Source organism: Nelumbo lutea, chromosome 7, assembly GCF_056320005.1.
Source record: "Nelumbo lutea isolate HS-2025 chromosome 7, American lotus-T2T, whole genome shotgun sequence".
NCBI classification, from domain to species: Eukaryota; Viridiplantae; Streptophyta; class Magnoliopsida; order Proteales; family Nelumbonaceae; genus Nelumbo; species Nelumbo lutea.
The window spans coordinates 13,842,754-13,857,555 of record NC_142690.1 but is presented as its reverse complement, the minus strand read 5'-3'; the positions used below and the strand labels follow the sequence as shown (position 1 = coordinate 13,857,555).

General features: G+C 38.2%; 1 protein-coding gene across 3 annotated transcripts in view; it reads left to right on the top strand.

Annotated features, from left to right (window-relative positions):
- The window catches only part of ALA2 (aminophospholipid ATPase 2), a 92,561-nt gene that overhangs the window by 38,531 nt on the left and 39,228 nt on the right, over positions 1–14,802 (top strand). For 2 of the 3 annotated variants that reach the window (XM_088955151.1, XM_088955152.1), the window contains 5 exons: positions 1,878–1,975; positions 2,076–2,218; positions 12,480–12,576; positions 12,727–12,836; positions 12,955–13,119. In XM_088955151.1, coding sequence (XP_088811277.1) covers positions 1,878–1,975; positions 2,076–2,218; positions 12,480–12,576; positions 12,727–12,836; positions 12,955–13,119 — 613 coding nt within the window. The remainder of the gene's footprint in view (positions 1–1,877; positions 1,976–2,075; positions 2,219–12,479; positions 12,577–12,726; positions 12,837–12,954; positions 13,120–14,802) is intronic. The other variant, XM_088955153.1, reaches the window with a different exon arrangement.

Genomic DNA, 14,802 nt, shown 5'->3' with positions numbered 1-14,802 from the left:
CTCTCAAGTATTCCCCAATCTGTAACCTCTGTAGCTGCAAAAAGGACCATTCTCTGTCTCCATTCTTCTGTTTCCTTGCTTAAAAACAATTTTTGTTTGCCATTTGAGCTGGCTAAAATCATCTTCGAGCACAAATTCACCGAGTCTTCTCCCTTTGAAACCTTTCTAGATTGGTGCGATTCAGTTGCATCTTTCATAACATCACAATAAACCTTTTTTATCTTCTGCAACTTTTCCTCTTGTCTTGTCAGCATCTCCTGTAAGCCATCAGCAAAAACCTTCCAACCTCTTCTCTCCCTGCCCTCTGGAACTTAAATAAAAAATTTTCTGAGATCCCCAATGAACTCTGTAATAGCGATAAACCATCCTTTCACGTTTCTTCTCATCTCCACTTCATATCTCTTCCCCCATAGATCGAAAGTTTCCAACCTTGTCTTTTATCCGAGTACACCGTTCCATCAACAAAACCTTTCAGCCAACCAATTGCTTCTTCTATTAGCAGAATAAAAGCTCTTTTTTCTTCCTGTATCTTCAATGCTGATGTTCCACTGATTGATGTTTCCTGAAGAACAGACATTTTTGCTTCGACCTCCAACTCTCTCCTCCACCTCATGAATGAAGAATCTGCTTCGTTGCGGGTATCATGTGATGTGTTGCTTGAAATAAATATTTAACTTCATGTTTGAAATAAATATTTAACCTTTCAGCCAACAAAATAACTAATATTTAACTTCATGTTTGAAATAAATATTGAGCTAGCTTAAAGTGGTAATCATGTAAGTTAAGGGGACAATAACTTTGTTACTTCACATATCTAAATATTGTCACCAATTTATGTTATAATACTATCTCTTGGACTCCACAAGGTACTTTCACTGGGGAATATGTCAATTCTAGTAAATTTCACGTTGCTACCCATGGAAGTGGAAATGGAAATGGAAATATGTTGTGGAAACTATAACTATCTCTTATACTCCACATAGTGTTGGTAGTGTTCATTGGGGAAATGTTGATTCCTGTAAAATTTTGTGTCGCTACCCATGGAAATACTAGGGAAATTAAGGACATTTTAAACCATGCTTGGAGGAACGGGATTTCCTCAAATCCTCATTAGCCTAGAACTTCCTCCATCATTCCTTGACAAGGCCTTGTAGAATGATTTGCTACCCATGGAAGTGGAAATGGAAATATGTTGTGGAAACTATAACTATCTCTTATACTCCACATAGTGTTGGTAGTGTTCATTGGGGAAATGTTGATTCCCATAAAATTTTGTGTCGCTACCCATGGAAATATTAGGGAAATTAAGGACATTTTAAACCATGCTTGAAGGAACGGGATTTCCTCCATCATTCCTTGACAAGACCTCGATCAGAGGTCCAAGGTCATCTCCTTTGTGTGCTGCAAAACCAGAAGGTAGGTGTTGACACTATGTCAGCTCCGGCTGCTCAATGTCTTGTTGTCATTGGCTTTCTTTAGTGATCCTTTCTCCATTAAGGACTACTGACTGCACCATGGCTTGTTGCATGTTTTATATTTTATAGGCATTCCAATAGTTTTGATATGGTATGTATATTTTTTTGGGCTCCATAGGATCTCTTCGGATTCATGGATGTGCTAAGGTCCCTTTTTTTGTTAAGAGCCTTTGATTTACCTTTTTTCTTATATTTTTCTCTTTATCTTTTTTTAACCGAAACAGAAAATTTCATTAATTTTAAGAATAGAAATAGTGCAAACTGTACAACAATGCTAGGAAATCCCCTAATACTCTTTTTGATCTGTACCTCTTTAATACTTCTCTTTCCTTCTAATGAAATGTCATTACCTATCAAGAAAAGAGTTAATAATAAATAAAATGTGATATGTTTATGTGGCAGGTATCTCTTGATCTTGTCAAGAGTTTATATGCAAAGTTTATCGACTGGGATGTGGAGATGTATGACCAAGAAACCAGCACCCCATCTCATGCAGCAAAGTATGAAAATCAAGTTGCAACTGATGGGTTTGAGAATGTTATATTTTGTTGTCTTCTCTTGCATGTTCTTGTTGTCAGATGTGTTTCTTGTTCCTTGCAGCACTGCAATAAGTGAGGATCTTGGACAAGTTGAGTACATATTGACTGATAAAACTGGGACACTTACCGAAAATAGGATGATCTTAAGAAGATGTTGTATTAATGGTATCTTCTATGGAAGTGAGAGTGGGGATGCATTGAAAGGTCTGCCCTGATTTCTTGTATCAAATTCCTTGTTCTATTATTTATTAATTTGAGTGTTATATTTACTATTTTTTGTTGTTACAAAAAACTTAAAAATTTTATTAAAAAAATGAAAAGGTAAGAAAATATAGAAAAAACATTATAAGATGTTTAGTAAAATTCTCTAGATAAAAAGATATAGCAGACTGGCATTTGTACAAAATGACAAATGTTTATACAAAATTATCCATATGTTTCATCAATAACATTTATTATGGTCATAGAATGTAAAATAAGAGTTCAGGAGTCCTTTTCTTTTTCCTATTTCTTAAAAAGCCACCCGTTATATGAGTATTGCAAAAGGAGTGTCTTGCAAGATCTTCCAATTTGACATCAATATCTACGCCGATTATATATTTAATTCCTTATGCACCAAGGCTAAAACCACTATCAGTAATGGATGTCCTTACAAATTCTGTGTAGTAGTCTTGATTTGTTTTAAAAAATGCTTTTGTTTCTTTCCATATGGTTTAGAAAATTGCAACATCCATAACTTTGTACCTTTAGATTCAAAGGAAATGGAAGACCATAACTGTAAGAGTTCTTTTGGCTGCAAAATAATTGTAAGAATTGATGCACCAATTTTGAATCTCACCAATCAATGTGGAATAAATACAAAGAGAAAGAAGGCCAATGTATTCTTTTTGAGACTTTGCACTGCACAAATAGATGATTTTCATTTTTTTTTTCAGAGAAAGTAACCAAAATTCATTAAAAAAGACAAAGTGTACATGAGAGGGTGTACAGTAGAAACAGACAACAGGAAAAAACAAGTAAAGCAAAGAGGGACACTAAAGAGTTTACACAGGCACAGTTCTACCACTGATTAGACATTCCCTTTGAGTCCCTGATTTAGCTAGACTACCAGTCTATCAGCTAAGAAGTTCAGTTCTCTGGGGTTGATGTTCATTTTCTTTTCTTTTTTTTTATTTTAATTTTTTGATATGTATAACTATAGATGATGCTCATTTTCTTCCGTTCTTATTGTGTAGCCTATGCTCACATCCCACTAACTAATTCCATTTTGTCACATAAGAATCTTAAAACACCACCAATGCATCTGTAAATACTGGTCACCGCGCCCCAAACCTCTAAAATCTTTTGTTCCCTGGTAAAGATATTTTTTACTTGTTGAATTACTTAAGGACATACACTGATTTTGTGTATTCATTCTTCTTGTATAGGCACTCCTTGTAATGAGTCTTACTTTTCTATACAATCAATACAATATACTTACCTTTTCTCAAAAATAAATAAATAAAATACAATACTGGTATATAACTATTTGATGTTATGCTTGTGGATTGCTTAGGTTTTGATTGTTAAAATATCATCCTTGTATGTTATCTTGAATACCAACTTGTTTGGCAAATAGTGAGTGGTTTTCCTCACTAAATTGCCATGATTCTACCATAGCACAATTGCCTTAAATAATAGGCATTGTCTCTTTTAGAAATTATTGAAGCTTCAAAGTAATCTTTTAATTTAACCTTTGTCTTTCTCACTTTCTTTAGTCTTTTCTCAAGTAGAAATACTTTTGCTCCATTTTGACATGTCCTGTGAAGTTTCCTATTTTGAGGCTAAATTTATACCCATATTGGGTTTTCCAGTGCCATCACCGATGACCTTGAAAAAACCGCATTTTTTTTTTTTTTTGATAAATGAATGGTAATTTATTCAGACATAATAAGATGATGATACAAAAACAGACTGCCTGAGGAGAGGCACGAGCTGGTACCTCTCCTTACCAACAACAAAGTATTGCATTGAGCTCAGAAAAAAAGATCACAGAGCTGCCCAGAATAGAAGTTCCCTTGATACCCCTTGCTTAGTTAACCCATCTGCTATGGCATTAGCTGTTCTACCCACCCACTGAGAATTGACAATCATGTTCTTTGAATACCACTTAACTTTTCTCATAATGTCCCTGTAGCATCAAATAACTGAATCTGGATTATTTAACCAACCCAAAACAACTTTGGAATCTCCTTCAATAAGCAAATTCTGAACTCCTAACTGATCTGCAATCTGAATACCTTGTACCGCTGCTAGAAGCTTAGCTCTAATAGAGTCTCCTATACCCACGGAGCCAGAGAATAAAGCTAAGATATTGCTGCCTTTATCTCTCAGCACCCCTTCTATTCCTGAAGGGCCTGGATTTCCTTGACTGCTACCATCAAAATTCAGCTTAGTCCAGCCTTCAGGAGGAGGCACCCATACTGCTGGTACCCTGCTCTTCCTTGTACTACTACTAGCCACAACTCTCCAATTCCTCCATATGTCATCAAATGAGAATATTTTAAAGGATTCCAAGGATCTGAGCCAATGGATTGTCCTGGTCAAAATGCAGTCCTTTACATTCTGAATATTTCTCTCATTCTCTTGGAAAATCCTCGCATTTCTTTCTTCCCAAATTGTCCAAAGAGTTGCAGCTCTAATGCATCTCCACATTGTTTTACCAATCTTTGTGGGCCACACAAAGGAGGGGTCAAAAAGCTGATCTACAGATGTAGCCAAGTTCCACCTGCACCCAAACAAGGCAAAGATCCAGCTCCAAATAGCAACAGAAAAGGAACATTTTAAAAGTAAGTGAGAGCAATCCTCACCATTAGCCCTGTAAAGTACACACCGGTTAGGAGACAAGCACATGGAAGGCCTTCTCTTCTGTAGTAGGTCTGAAGTGTTGATTCTCCTATAGAACACCTCCCAGCAGAAAATTATTATTTTAGGAGGTACAGGTCTACCAAATTTCCTTAGTCGGATAACCCAACTGTCCCAAGGAAGAGCAAAGGGACTTAAAAATGGAGGCACACGTGAAGTAACCTTTTGGATTAGGGGACCAAATTCTTATATCAGATCTAAGAGGGTCCATACAGACACTTCCAAGTAGTGACAAGAGGTCCGAAACACAAGCAAGCTCATGATCCCTCAGGCCCCAACGAAACCCAAAGTCCCAATTTAGAGAGGATGGAGAAGCAGAGGTTTGAAGAAAGTGTGAGATTGCTTTATTCTTGTGACAAGATAGGGAATAAAGAGAAGGGAAACTGTCCTTAAGGGAAAAATTGCCCACCGAAATGTCTTCCCAAAGTAAAACAGAAGAACCAGAATTGACATCATACCTGATAAAGTTCAGGAAAAAAGGAAGGATACTCTGAATTGCTTTCCAAGGATTTGCCAACGTGGCTCGACGCGATACACCAGCATCCCATCCATTTCTCGAACTGCCATGTATACTCTCTATCACCTCATGCCACAGTCTCTCTTGTTCTAAGGGCCACCTCCACAACCATTTACCTAAAAGAGCTTTATTCTTCAAAACTAAATTTCCTAAACATAGCCACCCTCCTATTTCCTCCTCCATACTATTCCCCAATTTATTAAATGATCCTTTTTATCCTCCCATGGCTCCCAAAGAAAATTTCTCATTAATCTCTCCAACTTTTTGGCCTCCCTAATGGGAATCCTAAACACAGAGAAGTAGTATACCGACAGGTTTGCTAAAGAAGCTTTCAGTAATGTTACTCTACCCCCTAATGAAATATAGTTCTTTTTCCACGAGTCTAACCTTTTCTCAAACTTTTCTAGAACCGGGGCCCTAAAGTTGCTCTCCTTAGGGTTTGCTCCTAGTGGAAGACCTAAATACTATAAGGTCCAGGAGGAGATGGGACAACCTAGACACTCAGCCACAGACTCAATAGCCCTCTCATCCAAATTCACACCCACCACACAACTCTTATCCAAGTTTATTTTCAGATTTGAAACTCTCTCAAAGTGTTTTATTAGAGACTTTAGATTTCTGGCTGTTCCCCTATCGCCCCCTTCACAAAAAAATTATTAGGTCATCAGCAAATTGTAAGTGGGTCACCTTGATTCCATTTCTTTCTATCTTCCAACCTCTCACTACTTCTTCCAAGTCTGCCTAAGAAATCAACCCGCTGAACACATCTGCAACTAGGGTGAAAAGGAAAGGGGAAAGGGGGTCACCTTGCCTTAATCCTCTAACAGCTGGGAAGCAATCCTTCACTACCCCATTAACCAATACCTAAAAATAGCAAGAACTTATGCAACCCTTTATCCAATTACACCATCTAGCCCCAAACCCACAACACCCTAGGACCACTAATAAAAAACAACAGTCCACTAAATCATAGGCCTTTTCTAAATCCAACTTACAAACAAAACCTTGATTTCCAGACTTTCTCATATCCTCCACACAGTCATTAGCTATTAGGATCTGATCTGTTATTTGTCTTCCTTGCACGAATGCTCCTTGGGCTTGATTAATGAAGGAGGGTAGCACTACTTTAATCCTCAAAGATAACACTTTAGCCAGGATTTTGTAAATGCTTGTCAGCAAGCTGATCGGCCTAAAATCTTTAGGATTTGTTGCTTCTTTCTTCTTAGGGATTAGAGCTATGAAAGTAGCATTGACCCCGGGCTTACTTTGTTGTTGTCCTCAAATTCCTTAAACACAGCACAAAGATCTTCTCTTACCACATTCCAACAGTCTTGATAAAAAGCCATGGTGAATCCATCTGGCCCAGGAGCTTTGGATCTGTCCATAGAAAAAACTGCTTGCCTAATTTCCTCTTCTTCAAAGCTCCTCTCCAACCAGATTGCTTGCTCTTCAGACAATCTAGGCCAATCTAGTCCTTCCAACCTAGGTCTATTATTCAATGGCTTTCCTACAATTGATTTAAAGTGATCCACCAACACTTTGGCTATCTCATCTTGGTTTGTTACTTCCTCTCCATCCACTTCTAATTTGGTGACAGTTTTTTCTTCTCCTCCCATTAGCCAACGCATGGAAAAATTTTGTATTGCCATCCCCTTCTTTGATCCATTTATGCCTTGACTTTTGCCTCCAGGAAATCTCCTCCCTAAGAAGAACTTCTTCCAATTCCTTTTTTAAGCTTCTTCTCAAATTCCTTTCTTGCTCATTCATGATTCGTTGAGATTCTTTGGAGTCTAGATCCTCAATCCTAGACAACAGGTTATTCTTTTGATCCTCTATCCTTCCAAACTGCTCCCGATTCCACTCTTTAATCCTGGCTCTCAATCTCTTCAACTTTTTGTGGAACCTTACACCTTACACCTTTCCCCTTTACCCCTCCCAACTCTTCATTCCACCAGTCACCCACCAGCCGTACAAAATCCAGATGAGTCAGCCACATATTCTCGAATGTAAAGGGTCGAGGTCCAAAGCCTAGAGTTTCTTGACATAATAGGATAGGGCAGTGATCAAACGTAACTCTAGGAAGAGATCTAGCCACCAAATTCCCCAGTGAACCTCCCACTCTACATTAAAAAGGAACCTATCAAGTTTGGAGCACAAGGGGTTTTCTTGGAAATTAGACCATGTAAAATTAGCTTGTAGGAGGGGTAATTTCTTTAAACCACATGTGTTAATTAACTCATTAAAATTTCTCATGCTTGTAGTAATCGTTCTTTGGGGATTATTTGATTCATTACAAAACCTAATTACATGGAGATCCCCCCCCCCCAGCCCCAGGCACCATGGATCGTTCCACAAGCCTTGCATTCCATACAACTCCTCCCACTTTTCTTTCCTTTCTCTATAACTATTTGGCCCATAAACATTTGTTAACACCCAAGTGAATCCATCTTCCACATTTTTGAATTTTAAAGACACGGAGAATCTGCTTATAAGTTCTTCCACTGATTCTACAACATCCTCCCTCCACAATGTAGCTATCCCTCCCGAGGCTCCCCAAGAAGGAGCTAAAGTCCAGCAGACTCCTCTTGATTTCCACACACTTCTGACCCATCTTCTATCCAAATCTGCCAACTTGGTTTCCTGTAACATGACAATGTCAGGTTTCTCTCTTCTAAGCAGGTCTTTAATTGCCCTTCTTTTTCTTGCACTCCCCAACCCTCTCACATTCCAACTAATGATTCTCATTATAAAACTCCTTTCTGACACCCCTATCTAACCTGGTTCTGTCTCACACGGAGCCCTTTCTTCTCTCTCCCCTTCCACTAAACTCGATATCCACCCTCAATATCTGAGATTAATATCTCCACTTCTGATCTCTTTTTCTTTTTCCTTTGGACAAGACAATCCTTTCTATCTTTTTAGCTGGCCCACTAATTCCATCCACTTGGGCCACCTCCCCCCCCCCCCAACCTAGGGCTTCTATAGCACTCCATAATCTGAGGGTTTGCTTCATGTTCCCCGCCTTCTAACCCCTCCTCCTTTGCTTTATAATCCTCCAATAATGCATAGATCTGCTCCCATATTCTTTCTAACTCTTCCTCCCGCTTTCTCTTAACATCCAACACTCCCTCACTCCTCTCACCTTCACCCATAATCATCTCTCTGCTTTCCTTTCTGCCTAATAAATCCTCTCGGGATGCTAGAGTATCTGTTTCAACCACAGGAAGAGTATCAGTAACTAAATCCGAAAGAACAAAAATACCTGCATTGTTGGGGACCAGATGAGCTTCTTCCAAGGGAGTGAGACCGGCATAGGAAAGCAAGTCTAACCTTGTTTCCTGTGGTCTGAACTGCATAGGAGAAACTTCATAGGAAATCAGCACCTTGCCACTTTCCGCAATTGAGTTGGGCTTCCACTGCTGTCTGGCTTCAGGCAATACATTACAGTCTATTTTGATAGTCTTTCCCTTCCAAACCAAAAACCTGTATGTCCTGGGCTACCGAGCTGGCCTCCCTTGCGGGTAAAGACATAACCTGGGTCCCATCCGTAGTAGCCTTCTGCCACATCTATTTTCAGATGCTATTTACTGGTATAATTTTCTTTGGGTTTGATTTGTGGCTGGTTCTCTATTTGTCTTCGACCATCGTCTTTGGGCTGGAAACCTTTTTCTTTATCTTCACTTTTCTCTTTTACTAAATTGACCTGTTTTTTATCAATAACAGAATTTCATTAAAATTAATATAGAACAATTACAAAAACAGGAGAAGTAAACTTTCTTAGCTATCCATAACAGAACTTAGCTATTACAATTGAGCCCAAAACAAATGACTCTTTCCCACCCCTTGCTTTGCTAATGCATCAGCAATCCCATTCATGGTTGTCAAGGCGACGCCTAGGCGACAAAGCGCCCTTGGAGGCTCGCCTCGTCCAGTCACCAAGCAGTTTTTTATACTGTGTAATAAAATACTTTTATATTGTTATTTTTTGAGATTAAAATTATAAAATAGACATTATAAAACAAAGTATTCATTTTTTGTGTTCATAAACTAATTTATTTTTTATTATTTTCTTATTTGTTAGAATTTAATCAACACAAACATTGCTAACTGCTGTATTGAACCCTCAAGCACCTTTTGTTTTCTTCTTTTCCCATAACAAAAATAGGGGTTCAGCCCCTATATTTTTTGAATTTTCTTTTCTTCTTTTTCTTCTCATAAATATGTTGATTTTCTAAACTTAAACATGAAGTTTATAATTTTCTTATGAAAATTATGGATAGTTATTAAAGAAAGATGGTTATGGAACCTAGGGAACTACCCTAGGATATGTGCTTTTTACTTAAAAAAAAATCCATTGCCTAGGCGACAAGGCGCCCCCTGTCGCCTAGCCTCATCTTGGCACCTTGAAAACTATGATCCCATTTGCAGTTCTTTTTACCCAATTAAACTTCACATCCATATTTTGTGTCAACCACTTAAACCTTTTCTTTTCATTATTAAAAAACCCAAAACCCTTGTCCTTCCTTCTACAGCCACTCCACTACCAGCTCGGAAAGACCTTCTATAACCAGCTTTCTTATATTCATATCCTTTGGCTTTTGCAGTCCCTCCATGACAGCCAACATCTAAGCCCTTAAAGAATCACCTCCTCCAATTGGACCCAAAAAGAGGCCAATCTGCCTTCCCAGTCTCTAAACACGCCTCCAATACCAGAGGAGCCTGGATGACCTGAACTACTTCCATCAAAATTTAACTTTATATAGTCATTCAACTTGGAGACCAAATACGACTTGTAGTGGGCTTGTGTCACATGGAATTGGTCACTTCCTTCCAACTATTCAGGAGATCACTAGTTGAGCAGGCATCAAACATCTCCATAGATTTTACCCAATGTATCACTCTCACTATGATTGTTTCTTTGACAGCCTCTCTATATTTTTGCTTACCTGAAAACAGTCTTGTGTTCCTTTCTTCCCAAATGGTCCAGCTAACTGCCACCCTCACACATCTCCATAACACTCTTCCTCTTTTCACTGACCACCTAAAGAAGTTAGAAGCAAACAAGATCTGCACATTCGTCAGAGGAGACCACCTACTCCTGAACAATGAGAAAAACCATTCCCAAATAAAAGATGCAAACAGGCAAGTGATTAATAAGTGAAAGCAAGATTCTCCATTATCCTTGCACATAACACACCAATGAGGGGATAAACACCAATTAGTTCTTTTTCCTTTGGATTAAGTCGCAGGTATTGATTCTTTTCCTGTGGATAAACACTAAATCGATCTGTTTAATTCATATTGGGAAAGAAAAATAAAAATGACTGTCATAACCATCATATTATTATTGTCAAAAGAAGGCAGAAATTATCTATGACATATGATTGTCGGAGAATTCTCTTTAGTTGCAGATGTTGAAGTCACACCCTTCAGAAGAGAGGGAAGTATCTTTGATGGTGAGGCTAGTGAACTTCCTATGTGCTGTATGGTTTTGTTAGTTTGTTACTAGGTTAAGCTTTAGTTCCATAAGTGTTCAATCAGATAAACAAAGTTGGTTTTTGATGGATGGACAGAGCATTTTAAGGGGATTAGAATATAGGTGTCTTAGGGCCCATTTGGTTCGTGGAATGGGTCTGGAATCAGAATTGGAATGGGCCATTCCGATTTCAACTGTTTGGTTGGATGTAATGGGAATCCCATTCCCATTCCTGGTGGAGTTGCAATCCCCTATTTGAGGAATGGCTATTCCCTCCTCACTTGGGAATCCAGCTGATTCCGATTCCAATTCCCATTCTGATTCCTGTCTGAACCAAACAGACTATGGGAATAGACTATTCCAATTCCGATTCTGAGGGATTTTGATTCTGATTCCACTGTTAACCAAATGGACCCTTACTATTTAATGCTTCTCTAGTTTTCTTCCATGCAACTTCTCACTGTAAGTAAAATCTCTTTCCTATACCAACTGAAAAGAGCATAAAAAATAATAACCAATGAGAAAATCCTATTTTTACCAAAAAAAGAACAGAAAAACCTGTTCTACTATTAGAGGGCTCTGAGATTTGTGCTGCTGTAACATCTTGCATTTATTTCTATCCTCCATGGAACCAAGGTGAGGCTAGGCGATTTGGAGGGCTGGGGGTGTTCCTTGTTGCATAGGCAATGGATTTTTTAAACAAAAATCATTAATCCTGGGGTCATGTGCATAGAAGACCATCAACAGCACCTGCAAGAAGTGATCTGTTGCAAGTTGAAGGGGCTAAAAGGGCTAAGGGTAAACTAAAAAGGACTTCGATAGAATAATTTAACAATGCATGTGTCTTTAAACATAATGGAATGGAGAAACAGGACTCATGTAGCCAACTGCCAACCCCATGAAATTGGGATAAGGCCTGGATGATGAATCCTGAGGTAATTCCCTGGGTTCCATAGCAGCCAATAACCATCTTTCACAGTTTCACTTGTAATTAGAGGCTGAGCCTCTATTTTTGTCCTAGAAAAAAGAAGAAATGTAAGAACGAAAGAAGAAGAAAAAGAAGAATGTATTGATTGGACAAAATTTTAAGTTCTTCCTTGCTTATTCGTTCAGGTTTGAAGTTTTCAAGGGTTCAGGACAGCATACACCAACATGTGTGTTGATTGAACCCTAACAAATAAGAAAATAATAAAAAGAAACAAGTATATAACCCAACAAAATGAATAATTTAATTTAATAATGTCTATTTTATTATTATAATCTCAAAAATAAAAAAAATATATATATATAAAATATTTCATAATGCCACATACAAAACAGCTAGGAACTTAAGTGAAGTAACCCTTCACGGATACCTTGTCACCTAATTGTTGCCTTGACAACTATACCATCCGCAGTTGTTCCTTTCTGTCATGTATCATTATTGATTTCTGCCCCCCCAGCTTCTTGTATAATTATCTGCATATCTTTAAGATTTTGCATGTAATGAGGATCTTATATATAATTATAGATGTATACAACACCTTTCATTTTATCTTACTAATTGCACCTTTTCCTTTGACCTGTAGATGTGGAGCTGCTCAATGCCGTGTCCAATAACTCTCCTGATGTTATCAGATTCCTTACAGTAATGGCAATATGCAATACAGTTGTACCTACTAAAAGGTAGTTTTAGTAACTTTACAAGGCTTTCTGTAGTTTCTTCATATCAACATTGTGGTTTTTGGGAAGTGAGCTGAGATTGCATTGCAGCACTTGGACCTGAGGTGAATCTTCTGAAATTACATCCATTGACCCTCTTTTTATGGTCTGCAGCAAAAGTGGAGCTATCTCTTATAAAGCACAATCTCAGGATGAAGATGCTCTTGTTCGTGCTGCATCTCACTTGCATATGACTTTTTTCAACAAGAATGCAACTATTCTTGGTATTAGCTAACCTTCTTGAGATCCATATCTTGTTTCCTGACATTTATAATATACTGTACAGATTGTATCTGTATTTGTTGTGGTGTTGTTAGTTATTTCAGATTAAATATTTTGCAGAAATCAATTTAAATGGCTCAATCATTCATTATGAGCTATTGGATACCCTTGAGTTCACTTCTGATAGGAAAAGAATGTCAGTGGTGGTAAAAGATTGTCAGAATGGAAAAATTGTTTTATTGTCCAAAGGAGCTGATGAAGCAATTCTTCCATATGCATGTTCTGGTAACTCTATTCTTTGATGAATTTCAGTCACTTGAATGGAAGATTTCAATGCCTCACGAATTTTCTACAAATATTCTTATTTCTAGTTGATGCTTATATTTTTTTCTTGTTGCACTAATCTTCTTTCACATTTATAAAGTCGCAAGATATCTTATTATGTTAGATTTTTCATTTTGGATATATATGTTCTATCCCTTTGTGTAAAGTTAGGGGGTGAAAATCGGGCTGGATTAGATCAGGTTGTGGTCAACCCTAACCCAACCTGAGTTGTTCAATACCCAAGCATAGCCTAACCAATCCAATGACTTTGGGTTGGTCTGGATTTGGGTTAATTCAATTTCTTCACTTCTTTTTAGCTTTTAGAAAATGTTCTCACTTCTTAAATTTTCTTAGACTTAGGTTTGGCCATTTAAGTTAACTATACATGGGGATAAAGCTATGGTGCTTTAGGAGTACCCATACTTGTATTACACTGAAACATATTTGCTCTAAAACTATTAAAGCATACATACATATGTATGTATTTTTGTATGATGCATGCATATGTATGTAGGGGAACCTATCTGATAGTGCTGAAGAAGAACATGACTCAAGCCTAGATGGATCTGCATTACAGAGGGGTGGAGGGCATCTGGTTGGATTAGGTTTTCAGAAATGATTCAACGGTTTTTGGATTTAAAGAAGAATGATGTTAAGAAGATGGATGTATTGGGTTCACAGATGAGTTAGCTGAGAAGGTGTGATTATTGTTGCAAGTAAACCCAAGGCGAAAGGAGTGGTTGATCATCGTTTTGAGGAATGGAGTACAACAATGGTGGTCACAAAAGAAAAGGTCCCTGTTGGCAGGAAGGAACTTGAAGAAGCCCTCTCAAGAGAGATGAACAAAGAAATAAGACTAAAGCCGTTTGAAGATGAGAAAACAGTGGTTTTCAACTCACCCCTGATAATGGAGGAAGCCTATCAGTTAAAACAGAGTTGGGTACCTTCTTTTTGACATGGTGGTGCCCAGTGGTGAACATCTTCCAGCTTCCTTACCTTTTAATCTTTGGACCAAGAGTGTCTTGAGGATGATTGGGGAGATGTGTGGTAGTTTCATCTCATTAAGCCAGGAAACTTTGAAGTTGTGCAATCTTAGGCTTGTAAGTTGCAACCATTGTAGTGGGAGATAGACCTGAGAAGATTCCAAGAGTGATTAAGGTCTTGCACGATATAATTTGCTACAAAGTCTGGATCCTATCGTCCCTGGAGTTACAACTACGGAAGGAGCATCTCAAGGTAGAAGATGATGACCTGGCCATTGCTTTCCCATGTGGAAACTCACCAGTGGAGCATTTCAAAATCTCTGAAAACTTCCTAAGGAAACTGGACTGGCAAGGAAGTTGAAGGGTATAGAGTCAGACCCCCACCATGTAGAACAAGAAAGGTCCGGAGAGTTTCTGGAGTCTTCTAATGAGGCTGAGGGTGACATGTTGCTGAAGTTAAAGGAGAATATCAAAACATAAAGGGACAATGTCTCTTTCGACCGCACGTGGTAACAAGGCTATTAAGTTGAGGTCATGTGGTGAACTTAATGACCACATGAGGGTTGGATACATCCAGGCATTGATAGAGAAAAACTTCAATCTAGTTTCCTCTTCAGGGAGAGGACTTGAAAAAATTTCTTCTTTTAAGGAAGAAGGTGGG